General features: G+C 41.6%; 1 protein-coding gene across 1 annotated transcript in view; it reads right to left on the bottom strand.

Annotated features, from left to right (window-relative positions):
* The window catches only part of pax5 (paired box 5), a 48605-nt gene extending 30833 nt beyond the window's left edge, over positions 1-17772 (bottom strand). The window contains exons 1-4 of the mRNA XM_073466926.1: positions 17730-17772; positions 8667-8832; positions 3931-4128; positions 3219-3283 (exon numbers count right to left, since the gene is read on the bottom strand). Of these exons, the coding sequence (XP_073323027.1) occupies positions 3219-3283; positions 3931-4128; positions 8667-8832; positions 17730-17772 (472 nt within the window). The remainder of the gene's footprint in view (positions 1-3218; positions 3284-3930; positions 4129-8666; positions 8833-17729) is intronic.
* Positions 17773-18097: the final 325 nt, after the last annotated feature.

Genomic DNA, 18097 nt, shown 5'->3' with positions numbered 1-18097 from the left:
TATTTCTGTTTGTAAGGCTGAATCATATTTTTCTACACGCAGTGAAGGCTGTTTAATAAATGGATGAATACGTCCGGCGCTACTTCTGACGATTTGTGAGTTTATCGTTCTTTCTTGTGCAACGCTCACGTGTATTGATTCAGTTATTTATGACACTTTCACAAGCAAAAGATACAAAGCAAGAAACTATAAGCGAAATCCTCTTTTTCTCTCTTTAAACTCAACATAGATTCACTTTAATCTTCTGAAACTATACTCAGCCACACAGACCAGATTGAAGTTTCGGGGAAAAAAAGCCACAAAGGACATGAGTCTGTCTGTGTTTTGCTCCTCATGTCTCTCCCTCTAATCTTCCCCCTGGAGGAGACAAGTTCCTCGCTGGGCGACATACTTGTCACCGCTTCAGTGACACACACACACACACACACACACACACACACACACACATACATTCTGCAACCTCCTGACACACACACACACACACACACACACACACACACACACACACACTGAGACATACAGTCACTGATTCCTCGGTCTCTTATCTGTGCCCCTGTAAGCGGACGTGGGGTTGAGTGACAGTATGGTATCCCAGGAGGGACAGAAAGGTGTGGAGACAGACATCCTAATCCTTTCTCCCAGCAGACCCCTAAACATAGAAAGACAAGACCGAAAAGGGAATAAAAAAAAAAACAACAAAAAACGATAAACCAGACGATCAAGGCCTCCTTCCAGCCTTCACTCCTCCGCTAACGACAGGGAGAGTATAATGAATGCATATCCCTCCTTTTCCCATCACTTGATTTAGCACTTCAATTATCTGATTTTCCTTTCTCTTTCTTTTCACTCTTTTTTTTTTATCAGAATGTAACGCTTTTATTCTGCAAATCCAAATGTTCAATTTTCCGCCTGGGAGTGGGACCCATTTATCTGTGTAATCTGTAAGCGTGCGATGTGTGTGCGCGCGTGTGTCTAGGTGTGTGTGCATGCGGGTGTGTGTGCGTGCGTCTGCTAAATGTGTGTGAAAAGGCAGGAGTCAGGGAGCAGCGTGTGTGAAATTAATTTAGATTAATAGACAATGTGCGATTATGAAGATATGAGAGACACCGAAACACAATCCACTGCAGGGCAAAGTGAGGAGGAGATAGAGAGGGAGAGAGATAGAGGCTCATATTTATTTGTACTCTGAGATATTCATCGAATAAAAAGGAAATAATGTTTCAGTCAGAGCTGTAATAGATATATTGCTTCAGTCTGTGACACGATTAAAAACCACAAATTAACAGCCAAAGCTTGGGTCTATTTTTAGTTTATACAGTTCAAAATGTAACTTTAATAGACATAAGAATAAGATCTTTTAAGATCTACAGATTTTGAGTCATATTCAGAAAAACTGACTTCCATAATTTGTGAGCTTCACTTTCTAATCACGAATATTCATTTTAGTCCTCCAAAAGTCAGGATCACATGTAAGGCTACCTTTTTTTTTCTCATTTAGTCAAATGTCTTTAAAATCAACTTTATGCTGGCAACGCAAAACATGCCGAATGAACCTACCAAGAGGTGAAAATTAGCTGTGGACAGCATGACAATAAACTTAATAGAAATAGCCACAACGTACATTTTGGCACAGAGCCACCCGAGGCGACACAAGACTAGTAGACGAGACCAGTAACCGCTATCTTTTCAGTTGATAAAGTGATTAAGAGGTAAAAAAAAAACAACAAAAAAAAACAGCTGACTATAATCACAAGAAGCTGCATTTTCTTTTTTTATAAAGGTCATGTGATAAAACAGCTTTATAATGAAGTACTGTAGTGTTGCAGAGATGCCGTGGCTTACAGATCTTGCTCTCCAGATGTAAGAACACATATTTGTTTGGGACAACCCCCAACAAATTCATAATTCTTATCACTGAATAATAATCATAATCATAATTATATTTTATAACCATGATAGATAGATACTTTGTTGATAACCCAGGCTTCCTTTAAACTGGAATTTGTGAGCAAAACATCCCTTTTCATGATCATACTTTCCATTTACAGACATTTCAATGCTTATGATTCAGGTTTTATGGGCATTAGGTTCTTTAACATCCCTGCTCAGGAAGGAAACAACAGAAAGATTGTTTCTGGATCCATTATTGTTGTTCTGTAGCATCTTCTGTAATTACATTTAGTGTGACATATTACATTACTTTTGTTGATTATTGCTGTTTGAAAAAACCTTCTACTGGCCACAATATTGCACTTGTTACAAAAACACGTCTGTGCTCAGCTGCAACAGTGCAGCCAGTTTACAAGCAGAACGGTGTCTGCTTCAAACGTCCTTGCATCCATAAATCATCTAACTGGAGTGTCGTCCTGCTACAGATTTTGTGCGTATTTATGGAGAGTACCAGTGGCCTCGGGGTTTAAGACTTTAAGAGCAGTATTGGTTTATTTTTGTTTATAAAGCAATACGGGGTTAACCTCCAAATTACCTCTGCACCCTTTTCTGTCTAAACGCAGCGAGTTTCCAGCTACGCTCCTCTAATTTAGGGAAAACTCTGCACTTTGGTCATGGAATAACTTGGAGATCTGAAATTATATCCACTGATGAATTTAAGGGCATGTTTGAACACCTGTTCTCTTGTTCTTTCTGTGGAGGTTTGTACATCATGTTTTAAATGTAGCATTTTATTATGTTGTGATTTTGAATGGCTGCTACCTCAGCCAGGTCTCTCTTATAAATGAGATCTTGATCTCAATGGGAGAAATGGTGAAAAATAAAAATACATAACTGAAATGTCCCCAGTTTGAGTGCCTGGACATCTTTGTTGCATGTTACCCTCCATCCCTCTGTCTCTCTCCCTTACACTCGACAATGAAGGTGCTTTTTGCAAAAAGTGCTTTAAGAAATTATTAACCACATCCATTACTCGAGCCCTCAGTTCACCAAACACACTCACCCAATCTGACAAAATCTAAATGTTCTTATGAAGAAGATATATAAGAGCCGTCATCTCCATTTTGGGACATCTTCATCAACGCATTCAGGCAAAGAACACTCGTGCACACAGCACTTCACACCGTGTTTTCTCTGTAAGTCGGGGTCCAGAATTTCAATAGGTCTCGTTGTTCCAGGATCCGATCCTGAGAGACTCGCACAAAAACGACTCTGCTGTAAAATTTGCTTTGACAGTTGGATACAGGATTTTTATAGCTGCGACCTACCTAAGTTGTGAGCCGACACTGAGCCCGTTTGGCCGGGCGGCTGCTGAACCTTTGTCCGAATGATCCTGCAGGAGGAGAGAGGAGATATTAGTGTGTGTGAAGTGGCTGTTGGTGTGTGTGTGAGAGAGAGAAAGAGGGGATGAGTGACAGAGAGAACATGACCATCGTGGGAGCAAAATGTGTGTGTGTGTGTGTACGTGTGTGTGTGTGAAGTGGCTGAGGCAGGCTGACATGGCAGAGGGGCCTCACACTTCCTGCTTGGCTGCTCATGCAAGCCCTTTTCTTCCTCTTTCTTCTCCTTTCCTCCCCTTTTCCTCTCCTTTCCTGTCCTCTCATTTCCTTCCCTTCCTCTCCCTTTCTTTCCTTCCCTTTTGTGTCTGTTTCTCTCCTTACTCTCACGCACCTTCCTTCTCTTTTGTCTGCCTCTTTTGCTCACTCCTTCTCTCTCTTATTTCACCATCCCTCCCTTTTCTCTGCCTCTATGCTCAGGGGAAAGGGTTGTCATTGTACCATCGTGTTGAACCACTGAGCTGCAGCCACTTCATACATATGGAGACCGGGGCCTCTTTGCCATTCTCTTTTCCCCTCCACACACACAGTCACACGCATAAAACGCATGGTATTATATTGCTCTGCCCTCTACCTTCGCCCAGTACCTGTTGCTTTGAGTTGATGCTGAAAACACACACACAGATTACAGAGACGGCAGTACCTGTTGATGGAGCTGACACTGGGAACGCTGTCGTTGTCACACACTCTCTCGGCGAGCAGCCGGTCCCTGATCTCCCAGGCAAACATGGTGGGGTTTTGGCGTTTGTAATCGGCGATCTTGTCGACCACTTTGGGAGTAGCAACCTTTGGTTTGGATCCCCCGATTACCCCGGGGCGGATACTGCCCGTTTCATAGTACCTGCCAATCAAAGCACACAGCGTGGGTCATAAGGGGAAACACAAGACAGGAGGTGTTGAATAAAAGCTGTTGGAAGTTTAAATGTGCAAGTTAAAAACCTGTTTTCAGTTATTTGTCATTTTCATCTTTTATTAGGCTACTTGCAGTCCCACAGTGTGTTTTAAGTAGTTTAAAATGTACCGTGTTGTCTTGAATTAAAAAATTTGGACTCTAAAAAGTCCAAATCAGTTTGTAGTTTATGCATTTCTGACTTCTGTGACCTGATCAGTTGATCTGACACTGGTGCGCTTATTCTGACATTATTAATCAATGCAGACAATCCAAAAACAAATCCCACCAAAACAAGAATCGGAGCATGTTAACATAGTTGACAGGGGTTCCAGATGTAAATCTTTAAAAATGGGACACAAATATATGTTTCAATTTCTTTAAAGATAAGTCATTTTCTAGAACATCTGGGCACTGTAGTTTATAGCAAAAAAATGACTCAGACAGAAGCATATAGTGCATTTGTTGGGAACAATTTTCGTCCTCAAGATTTCATGCACTCGGGACATTTTACACCGGCAGGATGGTGTGTGTGGGACGGACACAAAATAAACTACAACGCCAATGCTCATTGTTATGTAGGGACATGTCCTTCAGTGCAACAGCGTGTCTAGCTCATGGGTTTTTGGGCAGCAAAAAAAATCTACGGAAAATAGGAATAAACTATGTCAGGCTTTGGCTGTAAAGAGAATACTTGTAAGTACGTAATTTAAAAAAACAAGAAAATGTAAAATATCACCAGCCTTATCCTTTAAATTAGACACCCGAGACACCTTTTATTCGTTTGTTAATCCCTCCATCTTGATCTCTAAAAGCTGAGAAATAGAAAAGCTGAAATCACATTATGATGGATGAGACACACTTATTGACAGCATCAAAACTGAATTCGTAATACTGAGTTCTGCTTCACTCATGTACTCAGCAGTCACAGACTGGGCTCCTGAACTGGCATATGAAAAAAACACCTTTCTGTTTCTGCACTGGCCCTGCTTGTGTTAATTCGGACGTTGTTTAGCTCTCATCTGTCTCGAATCTTTCTTGGCTCTCCACTGGAGGAATGACCTTCCCACTGCGGTGAGGACTTCTCTCTAGCTCACCTCAAAAAACACTTCACGTCCCTCTGGCTTGTCCCTCGCTCTCCACCTCCATTTGCACTTGATCTTGATAAAAGATGATCCTCCTGCCTTGTGTTTAATTTCTTCAAGGATAGAAAGTTGTCTTAAAACAATACTTACGTGCCCGTAAAAGTAAAAGAGTAATGATGGACTGTTAATGTTCTCACTGACAAAGTAAAGTAAAATGTTCAATGGGATACAAAAGCCACAGTCCTTTTTTAATTCGGCTGAGGCTAACACGTCTCTGATTTTGTTCAATTTAATTTTGTGTGCATCCTTCAACTGCAATTTATCAAGTTAACACTCTCTGGGGAAACAAAGAGAGAATCTCGCACTAAAAAGAGTAAATCTTTACAAGATATCCCCTCGATTTGTCTAACTCAGACTGCTCAATCCTCATATAAGTCTCTGTTGAACATCACAATGCCTTTTTTGCAGAGAAGGACTATGGGTTTTATTGTCCACGTCTTACATGCAAACTTGCAAGCAGTCGTTTCATGGCCAGCGTGGACAGGAGAAATTATAGTTATGATCAATGCAAGGACTACATTTGTCTCTGTTGTTAGCTCTATTTGGCCTTTTTAGTTTAGTTGTTGTTATAATCTTTTGTCTGTTAGAACTTTAAAAGCTGATGTTTTGGTATCCAATGTAAAAAGTTAAATTCAGTCAGGCAAACTGATAAAAGCCTGACTGGTTTCAACCTCTTGGGTCTCTTTATCAGGGCAGAAAGAGAATAAACAGACCATACACCCAGAAAATAAACATTATTGCTTCACATAGTGAAATGAGCCACAGCACAGAGAAAACAGCTAATGATATTAAAATATTGTTCATTCAGTCATTTACAGTTTTTTAAAGCCACTGATGTCGAGATACAGATGAACACAGCTAAAAATGTCAAAAGAAGACAATATTCAGTGAAAACAATCGCACGCTGCGGTCAAGTGGTGTGACATCATCCTCTTGAATTAGTGGGGTGGTGAGAGTGTCAGTCTTAACAATGTGACGTAGATAATTTCATGTGTGTTTGGTGCACAAGAACTAGAGTTCAGGGATCACCGGCATCTGATGGCAGGGTGATCATCTGAGGCCAGGGGTTTGAGAGTAGAAGCAGAAGCAGCATGTCTGTAGATTATTTTATTATGATCTAAAAATGAGAGAAAGGCTGCCTCAACTATAGTTTACCTCCACAGTCCAAGGGGATCTGTTTCTGCACAAAAGTCTGAGTTTAAATGTAAATGATTCATCAAGCCACATACCAAGACATGTATACTCTGTGACTCTCTCAGTATAACTACAGTTCAGTACCGACAATATCACTTACACACACAGTAAGGTGCAGTCATACTGCAAACCTTGTTTGTAGTTTAATGTAGGAACTATTTTCTTTCTACTGAACGACAACGAATCACAGCGCAGAAGGAAACAGGAATCTAGAGAGGCTCAGCTAGAAACAAAACAGTCGAGATTGATAAATAACTACAGGTAAGAGGAAGTGAACTGTCCATTTAAGCTTCCCCGGACTTACTACATGTGAAACTGACCTAAACTCTTTGCTGATTAAATTCAGGTGAAACAAAAACGTCATAGTTGTTCGTGACGTCGCAGTCATTCAGACAAACTGCGGATGCGGTGTCAGCTCTGGCTGCTGTTCTTTGGTATTTTCACATTGGGACACGGAGGTAAGAAGACGGTGGCACTGATACACACACGCACACGCTAAGGCAAACACACACAGTCACAGATTCAGGCATTTCGTGTCCACCATGGCTATTTCATGAATGTATTTGCATGCAGAAGGGGCATGGGGGGGGGCGGGGGGGGGGGGGGGGGGGGGGACAGCAAATGTGCTACACAGCTTGCAGAAAAAGGGGGGATGCTGTCTGTGGATGCAAGCTGTCAGTCAGTCTTAAACCTGCTGCTCTCTCTCTCTCTTTCTCCATCTCTCTCTCCCTCTCTCTCTCTCTCCCTCTCTCTCTCTCTCTATGTCTCTCTCTCTCTCTCCACCGCTGTACGGTAGAGTAATCCCTTCCGTGAAGATGTGTGTTCCTGTAAATGTGTGTTTCCTTGTCTTTCTTTTTGAGTGTGTGTGTGTGTGCGCGCGCTTGCACGTGTGTAAAAAATGTGTGTGTGAGCTGCACATTTTGACTGTTCGCAGCTGGAGTATAAACACAGCTAAGAGGAAAAACAATCTATTTCCAAATGGAAAACTATTTAAATTATTCACAGCTGAATCATTGGTGAATAAACGAGCATGGTTATTGATATCCGCGCAACGATGAGCCAATACACACACACACACACACACACACACACACACACACAGAGTGGTAGAGTTGGTGTTTTTGTTCTGCTGGCACCAGAGAGACAGAGAGGAGAGGATAAAACAACCCTCCCTCCCTCCTTCCATCCCTCGATCCCCCTCTCCTCCTCCTCCTCCTCCTCCTCCTCCTCCCCCCCTCACGGTAACGCTTCAGTGAGTTGAACGGCCAGGACAGGGGAGAGAGAGAGAGAGAGAGAGAGAGAGAACGAGGGGAAGGGAGAGAGAGAGAGCGAAAGAGAGGCAAGGGGAGAACAATGAGCAACACATTTTTTTGATATAGCTGAGGGTCGCTGTAGCTAATCCTTCCCCTCCGTCCCCTCAAATGGTCTCTCCGTCTCTCATTTTTTTCCTTTTTCCTGCACTCCTCTTCTTCTTTAACACGCCTTTTCCCCTTTTGATTGTGTCCCTTGTTCTTGTCTGTCTCCCATTCTCCATCTCGCTCTGTCTTCTTCTCTTTTTTTTTTTTTTTTTGGTGGGGTGCAGAAATATGGTGCCACTTTCATTTTGATGCTAATTCCAAAAAGTGATGAATCTTTTCCCTTTTGTGCCCCTTTCTTCTCTGGGGGATGGAACGAGCAGGGATTTACTCTTGAATTTAGCTTTGAAAAGGCAGAGAGACGGACAGCGAGAGTAAGAGAAAAGGGGGGCTAAGACAGACACAGACATATTGAGAGGGGTCGGACGAGAAATATAGGATACAGAGAGGAGAGGGGAGAAACTAGAGATAGAGAAATAAGAGGCAGGCGGAAAAGAAAGAAAGACAACATCTTGTGAAAACAAGAAATAGACACTAAATGAGTCGGTGTGACCTTACAGGAGCTTCAGTTTGACACATAACCAACACAGAATCAGCCTATGACCCTTACAATAAAGAACTGAGATAGACACTTTCCCTTTCCTGTTTCCGTTATGCTTCAAAACCAGGAAGACGACCTTTTTATACACCTTAGTCGACTGGCCGAGGAGTGTCTGGTCGCACAACCTTGCAGTCTTTCGGCACACTCTTGTCTGTGTTGCGATCATATGGTCGTAGGTGTTTGTGTGCCGTTTACCTGCCCAGTATTTTGCTGACACATCCATGGCTGACTCGTAGCTGGCGTGAGATGTCGCAGGGCCGAACCCCTTGGTGGGCGAGTTCTACTATTCGCTGTCGCACAACATCTGGGAGGGGCCTGCCATTTACAAACACACCTCCGAGCTGGTTCACTCCGCCATGTCCTACAAGAGAGAAGAATGAATCAAAAATAAAGTCAGGGATGAATAAGACAGAGAGAGAGAGGCAGAGGGAGGGAGAGGAATATTATGGCTGTCGAGCTCAAGCCATTGAGAAATTTAATTAGGTTACAGGCAGTGAAATGAAACAAAGATAAACTTATTCGAATGGGAGTGACCAAATGAGGCAAGACAAGAATTTGAGAAGACTAAACGATTGTGCAAGTCATAAAAAAATACCCAGTGATCGACAAAATCAAAGATAAAAACTTCTTAATTAACTCAATCATCGGTGTCCAGAGTGTTTCCTCTAATTAAGTTTTTGGAAAGACACAACAGAAAATCAGACAGGAAGATGGTAACTCAATTCAACATTTACACACAAGAGTCACCATTGCCGACTGCTGGACAGCTCCGTGCATGTAGTTGGAGTTAAGATGCCTTGGTAAAAGACTGTTCAGGCGGCCATTTTTGGGTAACGTTCACACAAACATCACTGGTCATTCATCAGGATCTTTCTTTTTCCAATAACTACATTACAGTCTGGATTAAAGCATCCACAGTTATCTAGTTTGCTCTGCTTTAGTGCCGCCTGTTGTCAGAGACGTGGATTTCTCTTGTCCATTGATGGCTTAAGGTCGACTAATAACTGCCCTCTAAGACCTCAACAAAAAGACTGAGTTGTGTTTGTGCCATTAACAACTCATTTTTCGGTTTGTTAACAGTTGTATTCTCACATTAAAACATACTTTAAAGCGTGTCAGGTCTCTTGAACCACTGACAATAACACTGAAAATATTTACTGTTTATACAAGAAATCTCTTTTTAGCTACTGGAGTTGCTCTGTGTGTATGTATGATTATTATTTATGAGGTTTGGTTAAGAAATGTGTACTTTCTTGGATCCCACCGCTGTTAGCTTCTGGTTGGAGTCAATTTACTATCTCAAATACATCTGATTTCTCTGGCTCAGCATAATAGTACCAATTGGACTATTCCAAAGTGCAAACTTTGCCCATTTTCACCCGGGGCGGAGTACGCTAAGATCTTAAGTAAATGAAGGGATTTCAATTAATTATTGACCAAGGCCTGGCCCTGGCCCCTTACTGAAAGATACCACTAATATTCCCCCTGAGGGATGAAAGTATAAGAGGAAATGAATGAAAGAGAATAAGACGGGTATGCACGGGGATAGAGCTGAACCTTGTTAGAAACTGTTTTAATCCTTTGCTCTTCTACTACTGCAACTATAAGACACAGAAAATAACAGCTGCCTGTTTATTCAGACTTCCGTGGTTTTTGATCAACAAGATTTAAACAGCAGCAAAGAAGCAGGGACGATAATGGACGTGAAATGCAGCAACAGCAGGTTGATTTACAAGGATATAGTTTGCATGTAGTAAGTCAGTAAATAATTTTAAAAATTCCCAATGTGATGCTTTAAAAGACTTGTTTTGTTCAACCAAGACCCCCAAAACAAAGATATAGAATAATAATGACATAAGAGAAGCTGAAACCAATGACTTGTTGTTATTTTTGCTTAAAAATGACAAAAAGCAATTAATTGATTATCCCAATTTTTGCAAATTAACTTGCTGTCGGTCAACTAACGGATTAAGCAACTAATTAACTCAGCTCTAACAACAGTTGTTGAGTCTATCCCAGCATGCAACACATTCACACCTATGTGAAATTTACATGAAAGGCTCCAACCAGCCAAGCCAGGTCAGGCACTTCGATACTACAGCTCTCACCACGGCTAACCAGACGATACAGTAAGCATGAGAGAGAAAGTAAGAAGAACTCTCTCTCCTGCTTCCCAATAGTGTGTGTGTATATATACTGTATATGTATATATCTCACCAAAGGCAGAGTATAAATCAACAAGATTTTTTTCTACCACATAATCCACTGGCTTTTGTATTACCATAGTGATTACGTCTTTAGGGGAAACACACACACACATGCACACACTAATCCTAGCTGTGGGGGTAATAGATTTTAAACACATAACCCCAGCAGGGATACCCCCTTAAACACAAAGCTGTCCCCTGAACCTGTCCCCCTGTCCTCGTCTTTCCTCCATCAGCATAAAATAAAGCAACACACGCACACACACACACGCCCGCACGCACACACACACGCACAGCCTCCTCCAGCGCAAATATAAATAGATCCACACATGGAGGATAAATAAAGAAATGTGTAGTCTCATTCTGTGGAATCAAACGAAGCTATTTCCAAACGGCCGATGTGTGGACGGTCACTCTCTTCCATCCTTTACTACTTTATTCTTTGAGATAGAAGAAGCCTCATTATGCAGATGCCTGCTGCAGACAGCACAATTTGAAAAGCAATCTTTTTTTTTTACAAAAGACAGCAATATATAGACAGAGTCATATTTTATGCAACGTCCATGAAAGCGGGGCTCAACCGAGGCTCAAAGTTTAAATGGCAAATAAACATAAAACCAGCATCAACTTTTAAAGACAATATAATCACATCAGATGTCTCAAATATCACCAGACCTGTTTGATTAAAGAAGCTTTTATGATTCATGGCTGTGGTGGGACAGGTGAATTAAAGGGGCTGATTTCATCTTAATAATCCTGCTCAGTTTGTAAAAAACAGTTGTTTATTGAATTTTGAAGCTGAATGACAGAAAACCTGGCTGAAAGACGATTTTCAGGTTTGGAGCATCCAAGACAGACACTTTTGTGTAGGATGCAGTGTTTTTGGAGCTTGACCCATACTGACAACTTAAAGTCGTCCTGACTTTAGTTCTCAGTACGGGTCAAGCTCTAAAAACGCTGCTGCTTTTTTAACCTACATGCAGAACTAAATCTCGCCCTTTTATTGAATCAGCTGTGGTTCTGCCCAGCAGGAGAATCATTCCTGAACTGAGGTAATAGGTGTTTTAAAGTATAATAAAGTATAATATTTCTTTACATCCTTGGTATGTCTGATGCGCAGCAAAGCAATATCTGATTGAAGAGGATCATTCACAAGTGAGAAAACCTGATATCTTCTACTCAGTGAACTGGCTCTGGGAACACAGGAAGCTGTTTTATACTGTGTGCTGTTTAAACTTTGCTTCAGTGTGTGTGAGCCTGCTGGTGTGTTTTTTGTTTTTTTCGTGTGTGTGTGTGTGTGTGTGTAAGCAGTGGTGGAAAGTAACATAGTACATTTACTCACCTACACTTTTGAGATACTTGTACTTTACTTGCTCCACTACATTTATTGGTTACTTTACAGATTCAAATAAATCATGATATATCATTATAGATCTAAAACGGGCCATTCTGCGTATAAGTATATTTTGATGCTAAAATACTTTTGTACTTTTAGTTTCAGTCTGACAAAGTATTTATATGCTGTGATTAAAGATCTGAGTTCCTCTTCCACCACTGCCACTCTGCACTCTCTGCTCCTGGGTCAGCGCAGGGTGGCGACTCAAGTCAAGTCACTTGTATTTATGTGCACAGCCCTAAAATCACAGTTCTCAAATTTACCTCAAAGGGATTTACAATCTGTTTTATAACGTATGCTACATCTTTTATCTTTACATCCATGGTTCACTGGAGATATGGGGACTCACTACAGTCTGCTATTGTTGAATCCTGTTGAGGTTTTTTTGGAAACAAAAAGAGAAGGGAGGGCAGAAGGGTCAGTGGCTGGACTTGAACCAGGGATGCTGCGGCACATGGTCAACTCCTTAAAGCTGCAACGTGTAGCATAGTTTATTGTTGAGTGTCATTTCAATGTTGTCAAACACTTTCGGTTGGTGGCCAAAACTCGACACGAGACTTGACAATCGACGATCTTTCTCCAGAATCGTTATTGTGCCTTTAAACCTCGCTGAACTTGCCCATGAACCCTGCTGCTTTTGCCATTTTTGTCCATCGATTTACTGTCACTGATTCCTGTGATTGAACAGGGATGATTTCACTGTGTCCGAGCCACTAACCCAAAGTGTCAGTATTGACGATCTGGTAATGAGACTCAACACTCAACTATCTTTCTCCAGAATCGCTTATTGCACCTTTAAGCCGAGCCCAATCTGCGTGACCCTGAACTGCTACTGCTCTTGTAATTTTTTGTCTCTTTAGTAACCCACAGATTTATTATCACCAATTCCTGTGATTTTACTTCAAATCAGGGTGCTGAGAGACACACAGAGAAAACTCACGCTCACACCAGATATACCTCATTCGAGAGCGACCCTGCTGACCTACATGGACACTTCCAGCTCCTTCACACTCTCGCTCGCTCTGTGTGAATGTTTTGTGCAGTCGTGTGGAGGCATTATTCCCTCCTCCTCCCTTTATTATTATGTCCCGAAACCTTTCCGCTGAATGAAAGCACGGTTTTCGCATAGGCTCGTTTATAGAAGCCTACTGTGCAACGTCCTCCTCACCACAGGTATCTGCAGAGAAGACTCCCCCCCCCCTCCCTCTCGCTCCCTCTTTCCCAGATAAGAGTAAATGAAATGGTTCCTTTCACCCTTCCTATCTGGGCCAGGGCATGAAATACGCCTTGCTTTGTAAAGAGATGGAGAGGAATGACTTGTGACCTACAAAAACCTCCAGATAACTATTTATTCACTTATCTGTGTATTTACTGTTGGCATTAGGCGTTCAGACTCTCACCATTCTTGGGGTAGGCTATGGGGATTATGTGTTTAAAATTTATTTTCCCAAGCCCATAAATACTGATAGGGACAAACGCAATAACTTACACATTATATGAAGCCATTTGTTTATCGGCCACTGTAGCATAATTCTCCAAATGTGCGATATAAGTTGCATTTTAACGACCGCAGGCCAGGTTTTTAAGCAAGAAATGGTAAGCGACCTTAGTCGATGCTGCAGTTTTTATCACGAAAACAGAACAACACCTGTAAAATTCATTCTGAGAGGAATCTCTCCAACTCCTTGTAGACAGATGGCTAAAAAAAAAAAAAAAAATTAATTAGGAAACAGAAGAATTCAGGACGGACGTTCCCTCACAGCTGTGTGAGTTTAGTGACAGAGGTCCAGTAATTCATCACACTGACCAAACAAATTAACCACTTGCTCCCAGAAATTCAATCAACATTGGCCGGCTCTGGGAGGTTTTGATGCAAATTAGATACAAAGATCTTTTTTTTGCCAAATTAGGGCTCTTGGCTTTTTGGCTTTTTTTTTTTTTTTTTTTTTTACAAAAAGCTGAATCTATACAGTCTCTAGAGGAGGAGGGGGTAGAGAGAGAGAGGGCTGGCAGAGGCAAGCGGCTTCATTTTCATCCTGGAGACGCAGAATCAGAGAGGGACAGACAGAGACAGCCAGGGGACCAGGGGTCATTATGCATCCCTGTTGTATTTTATTTATTTACCCTTTATAGGAGCTGACTTAAGAGCCCAGCACCTCCTTAAATGTTTGATTGATTCACTGTTTCCGGGAGGAAAGAAATACAGAGATAAAGCAGAATATATTCGAGCTCCCCCATCCAGAAAATAAGGTCCATTAGGCTCTCTGTCTCTCTCTTCCCGCTACATTCCTCTATGTCTCTCTCTCTTTCTGTCTGTCTCCCTCTCTCTCTCTCTCTCTCTCTCTCTCATCTCTCATCTGCCTCGTCACGGCCTGACGACTCAAAAATAAAGCAAAAGAGAAATCGCAACAAAACGCCACCGGTCTCCTCTCTCTCTCTCTCTCTCTCTCTCTCTCTCTCTCTCTCTCTCTCTGTCTTGACAAAAAAAAGGGAACTAGAAATTACTTTTGGCTGAAAACCTGTTTGGAAAGTTGCCCGCGAGAATACAGATGAAGCAAATTTCCTTGAGCAAACAGTGAATAGATCTGTGAGATGTGCCAGGCAGGCGTTTTGGACGCGCACTGTTATTTTTTCTCCTGAAAGGTGGAATAATTAATATTTTGTCGGCGGAGGAGGACTCAGGGGGTCTTGTTAATAAACGCTTAGATTTATAAATAGTTGTGTTTCATCAAAAGGAGAGGGTTTTTTTGCGCAGATTCCCGTAAGAAAACATATGATAAATAAATAAATAAAAAAAGGGCTCGCATGTCAGCGTAAATGTGCAATAAATTAACATTTAAATTGCTATTTCTTCACTTTCGTTGTTTTCATTTGACAGTAGTCGGGATAAAGTTTGATTCAAATACATTTAATGCATTTTCTTCATGTATAAAACGTGGTGCATATATATTTTTAACCCCTTCTCTTTGGGCTAACTCATGAGTCGGTCACTAAAGGTAGGCCGCAGCCTCGCCTACTTAATATTCAGCATGCCACCATTACCATTACAATACGTGATTATGAAATTCAGCTCATTATCATCACAATTACCTGCTATGGATTTTTTAAACGTCACTGGCAGCCTATATATATTGTTGCTGGTGGTGCCAAACACGCTCCAAAGTTATAGGAAAGTTAAACCCAAACGATCAAGGTGATTCAGGGATGAGATGAACCAGTGAAATAATGACTTTTTCTGTTTTATAATCAACAAGACTGGAGGAAGATAACGTAACTTTATAGGTAAAAAACGTGAAAACATTATTTTTTTTCTTGCAAATACGTGAATTTCAGTGTCAGCTTTTAATGTGAGGACACACACGAACACGTACACACAGTGCACAGCGTGTGAGTGTGAAACACTCAGTAAAGTGTGTTTTATAATGAGTAAAACAAAGACGTTACACAATTAAGCTTTAAAATCAGTATCATAACCCTCAAGCACATATGCAACAAAGAATCCTAACATTATGAACTTTAGGCTATTTTATAATGATTTTTTAAAGTGTTTTTAAGTGTCACGCTCACACACACACACACACACACACACACACACACACACACACACACACACACACAAAGACACAGGCTCAACAACATTTCCACGCGTCACAGTCGATTCATCCCAACCTCTCTCTCTCTCTCTCTCTCTGTGTGTGTGTGTGTGTGTGTGTGTGTGTGTGTGTGTGTGTGTGTGTGTGTGTGTGTGTGTGTGTGTGTCAGTACCTTTGACATTTTTTAGGTGTAATCGTTTTAAAGCGTCTCCGGGCTTTGACATATATAACTTTAGCTGCGCTGTTACCGTCAGCACCGCGGATCATTGGCTTTGGTGAAACGGCAGGGAAGAGGAAACATGATTCGTTCTAGTTTTCTTCTTGGATGTGTGTGTGAGGAAGCGAGAGAGAGAGAGAGAGAGAGAGAGAGAGAGAGAGAGAGAGAGAGAGAGAGAGAGAGAGTGCGGCTTTTATGTTTAATCCTGCAGGATAACGCACCGTGGGAACCTCTGTCAGTCACGTAACACGAGTCCTCTGCGGGACTAAAGTGCAATAAAATATATAAAGCGAGATCTATTACACGCTGAAATGCCTGTTGGACGCGTTATTGCGCAGAGGCACCGAGTGTGGGACTCGTGTTTTTTTGAAATGCCACTAATCAGGCTTGTTGACAATACGTGTAAAGTTCTTCATTTAATAATTTCCTGGGCCTTCATCACAGCCAATCATTGGAACAGATAAAATATGTTCATTTAATATATTATAGTTTGAACTATTGTTTTGGGATTCTCCTTTAAAGCGCAAACACTAAAAGATGAAACACGGAAGTCCTGATTTTTCACTTGTGTAAAAAATAAAATAAGTATCAGTGTGAAGGGGAGGGAGCGAGTATTTGGGGAGGGAAAAAACAAAGCAGTGCCCGCCATGTCACGACTGAGTGAACAAGTTGTGTCCCCCCCTCCTCCTCCTCCTCCATTCATGTAGCGCGTCCCCAAGGCTGCTGGAGTGTCCTTGGGCAAGACAGGCTGAACCTGTGTGTGTGTGTGTGTGGTGTGTGTGTGTGTGTGTGTGTGTGTGTGTGTGTGTGTGTGTGTGTGTGTGTGTGTGTGTGTGTGTGTGTGTGTGTGTGTGACCTGCTGGGCAGTGAAAGGAGAATCTCCCTGCGGGGGATCAACAGAGTCTCACCTTGTTATTATTCTAAGACCTGAGCAGATCACCCGGTGTGTGGTGAGTGCAGTGTGTGTCTGTCTAACCTGGTTATGTGCAGAAACACTGATACTGTTTGTGGATCAAGTTCAGCTTTTAGTCATGCTTTGTTACCACGCTCTCCCTCTCTCCCTCTCTCTCTGACCCCTGCACCTCCTCTTCCCTTCAAAGGGACAAACACAGCAAACCGTCTCACACAAACACAACAATATGTAGGCCTGCACTGCCTGGATTACGATGCATTTTATCAGAATATTTTTTAAAAAAAAATCACTTCAGCTTCACGTCTTGTGCCCAATTTCGACGATTCACACCTGTTATATACACTGCTGCGAGAGACAAAATAATTAAAAAAATAAAAAAGTTGAGGGATGAATAGCAAATTTACAAAAGATGCCACGAGAAAAGAATAGAAATTGGGCCTAAACTTTCTGCATGTGTCCACATTTAAAACACTGCAAAAATATATCTATCGTTTAAGTGGAGAAACCCATCAAATGAAGCTTTAAAAATATGCGTCTAATAGGAGGAGATACTTTACTTGCACAACAAATCTTCACGCAGGCTGAATCAAGATTTCTTTAAATTAAAGAAACATCAAAACGTTAATCGAAAAAGGTTTTTTTTAATTAATATTTCAGCAGCGTTGGGAGACTTTTTGAAGTCGTTTTGTTAAGGCGAAAAAAATAATAATAATAACAATAATAATAATAATAATAATAATAGTAATAATAATAATAATAATGATTATAATAGACGTATAACACACTTTGCGATTATGTTTTTTTGCAGTGTAAGGTGCAGCTGGAAACGCTGTCATTATCGCATATGCACGCAGAGTTGTGGTGTTGTGATGTGGGGGGTTGTTTCAGTTCATGCAGATCAGATGGAGGAAATTATAAAGGTGTAAACTTACTGTGCATCGCAGCAAACGGGTCGTGCTTACAGTGAATCTCCATCAGGAGAGCTGGAGGGCCCCGGTACGAGACGAGGGGTCTTTAAAGAAAAAAATGCCACCGGACGCCTCGCTTCAGCCGGCCACTATGACCTCCAATTAATCGGAAAAGATACCAGTTCCCCTTTTTCTTAATTGATTTAAAAACTGGGATTTTTTTTTTACTTGGCTGACACTTTGAAAATCAAAAAACATGTAAGATGGGAGATTTTCAGGAAGAAATGGCGTCAGAAGTGCGAGTCAGAGACGGGCTCCCTCCTCATGGGGACGGGACACCACACCGGCTCTGCTCTGGCGTCTCCAAAACCAGAGGAGGGAAACAACGGCGC

The sequence above is a fragment of the Pagrus major genome, chromosome 1 (genome assembly GCF_040436345.1).
Source record: "Pagrus major chromosome 1, Pma_NU_1.0".
Taxonomy (NCBI): Eukaryota; Metazoa; Chordata; class Actinopteri; order Spariformes; family Sparidae; genus Pagrus; species Pagrus major.
The sequence above is the reverse complement of the archived record's forward strand: the minus strand, read 5'-3'. Positions and strand labels throughout refer to the sequence as shown.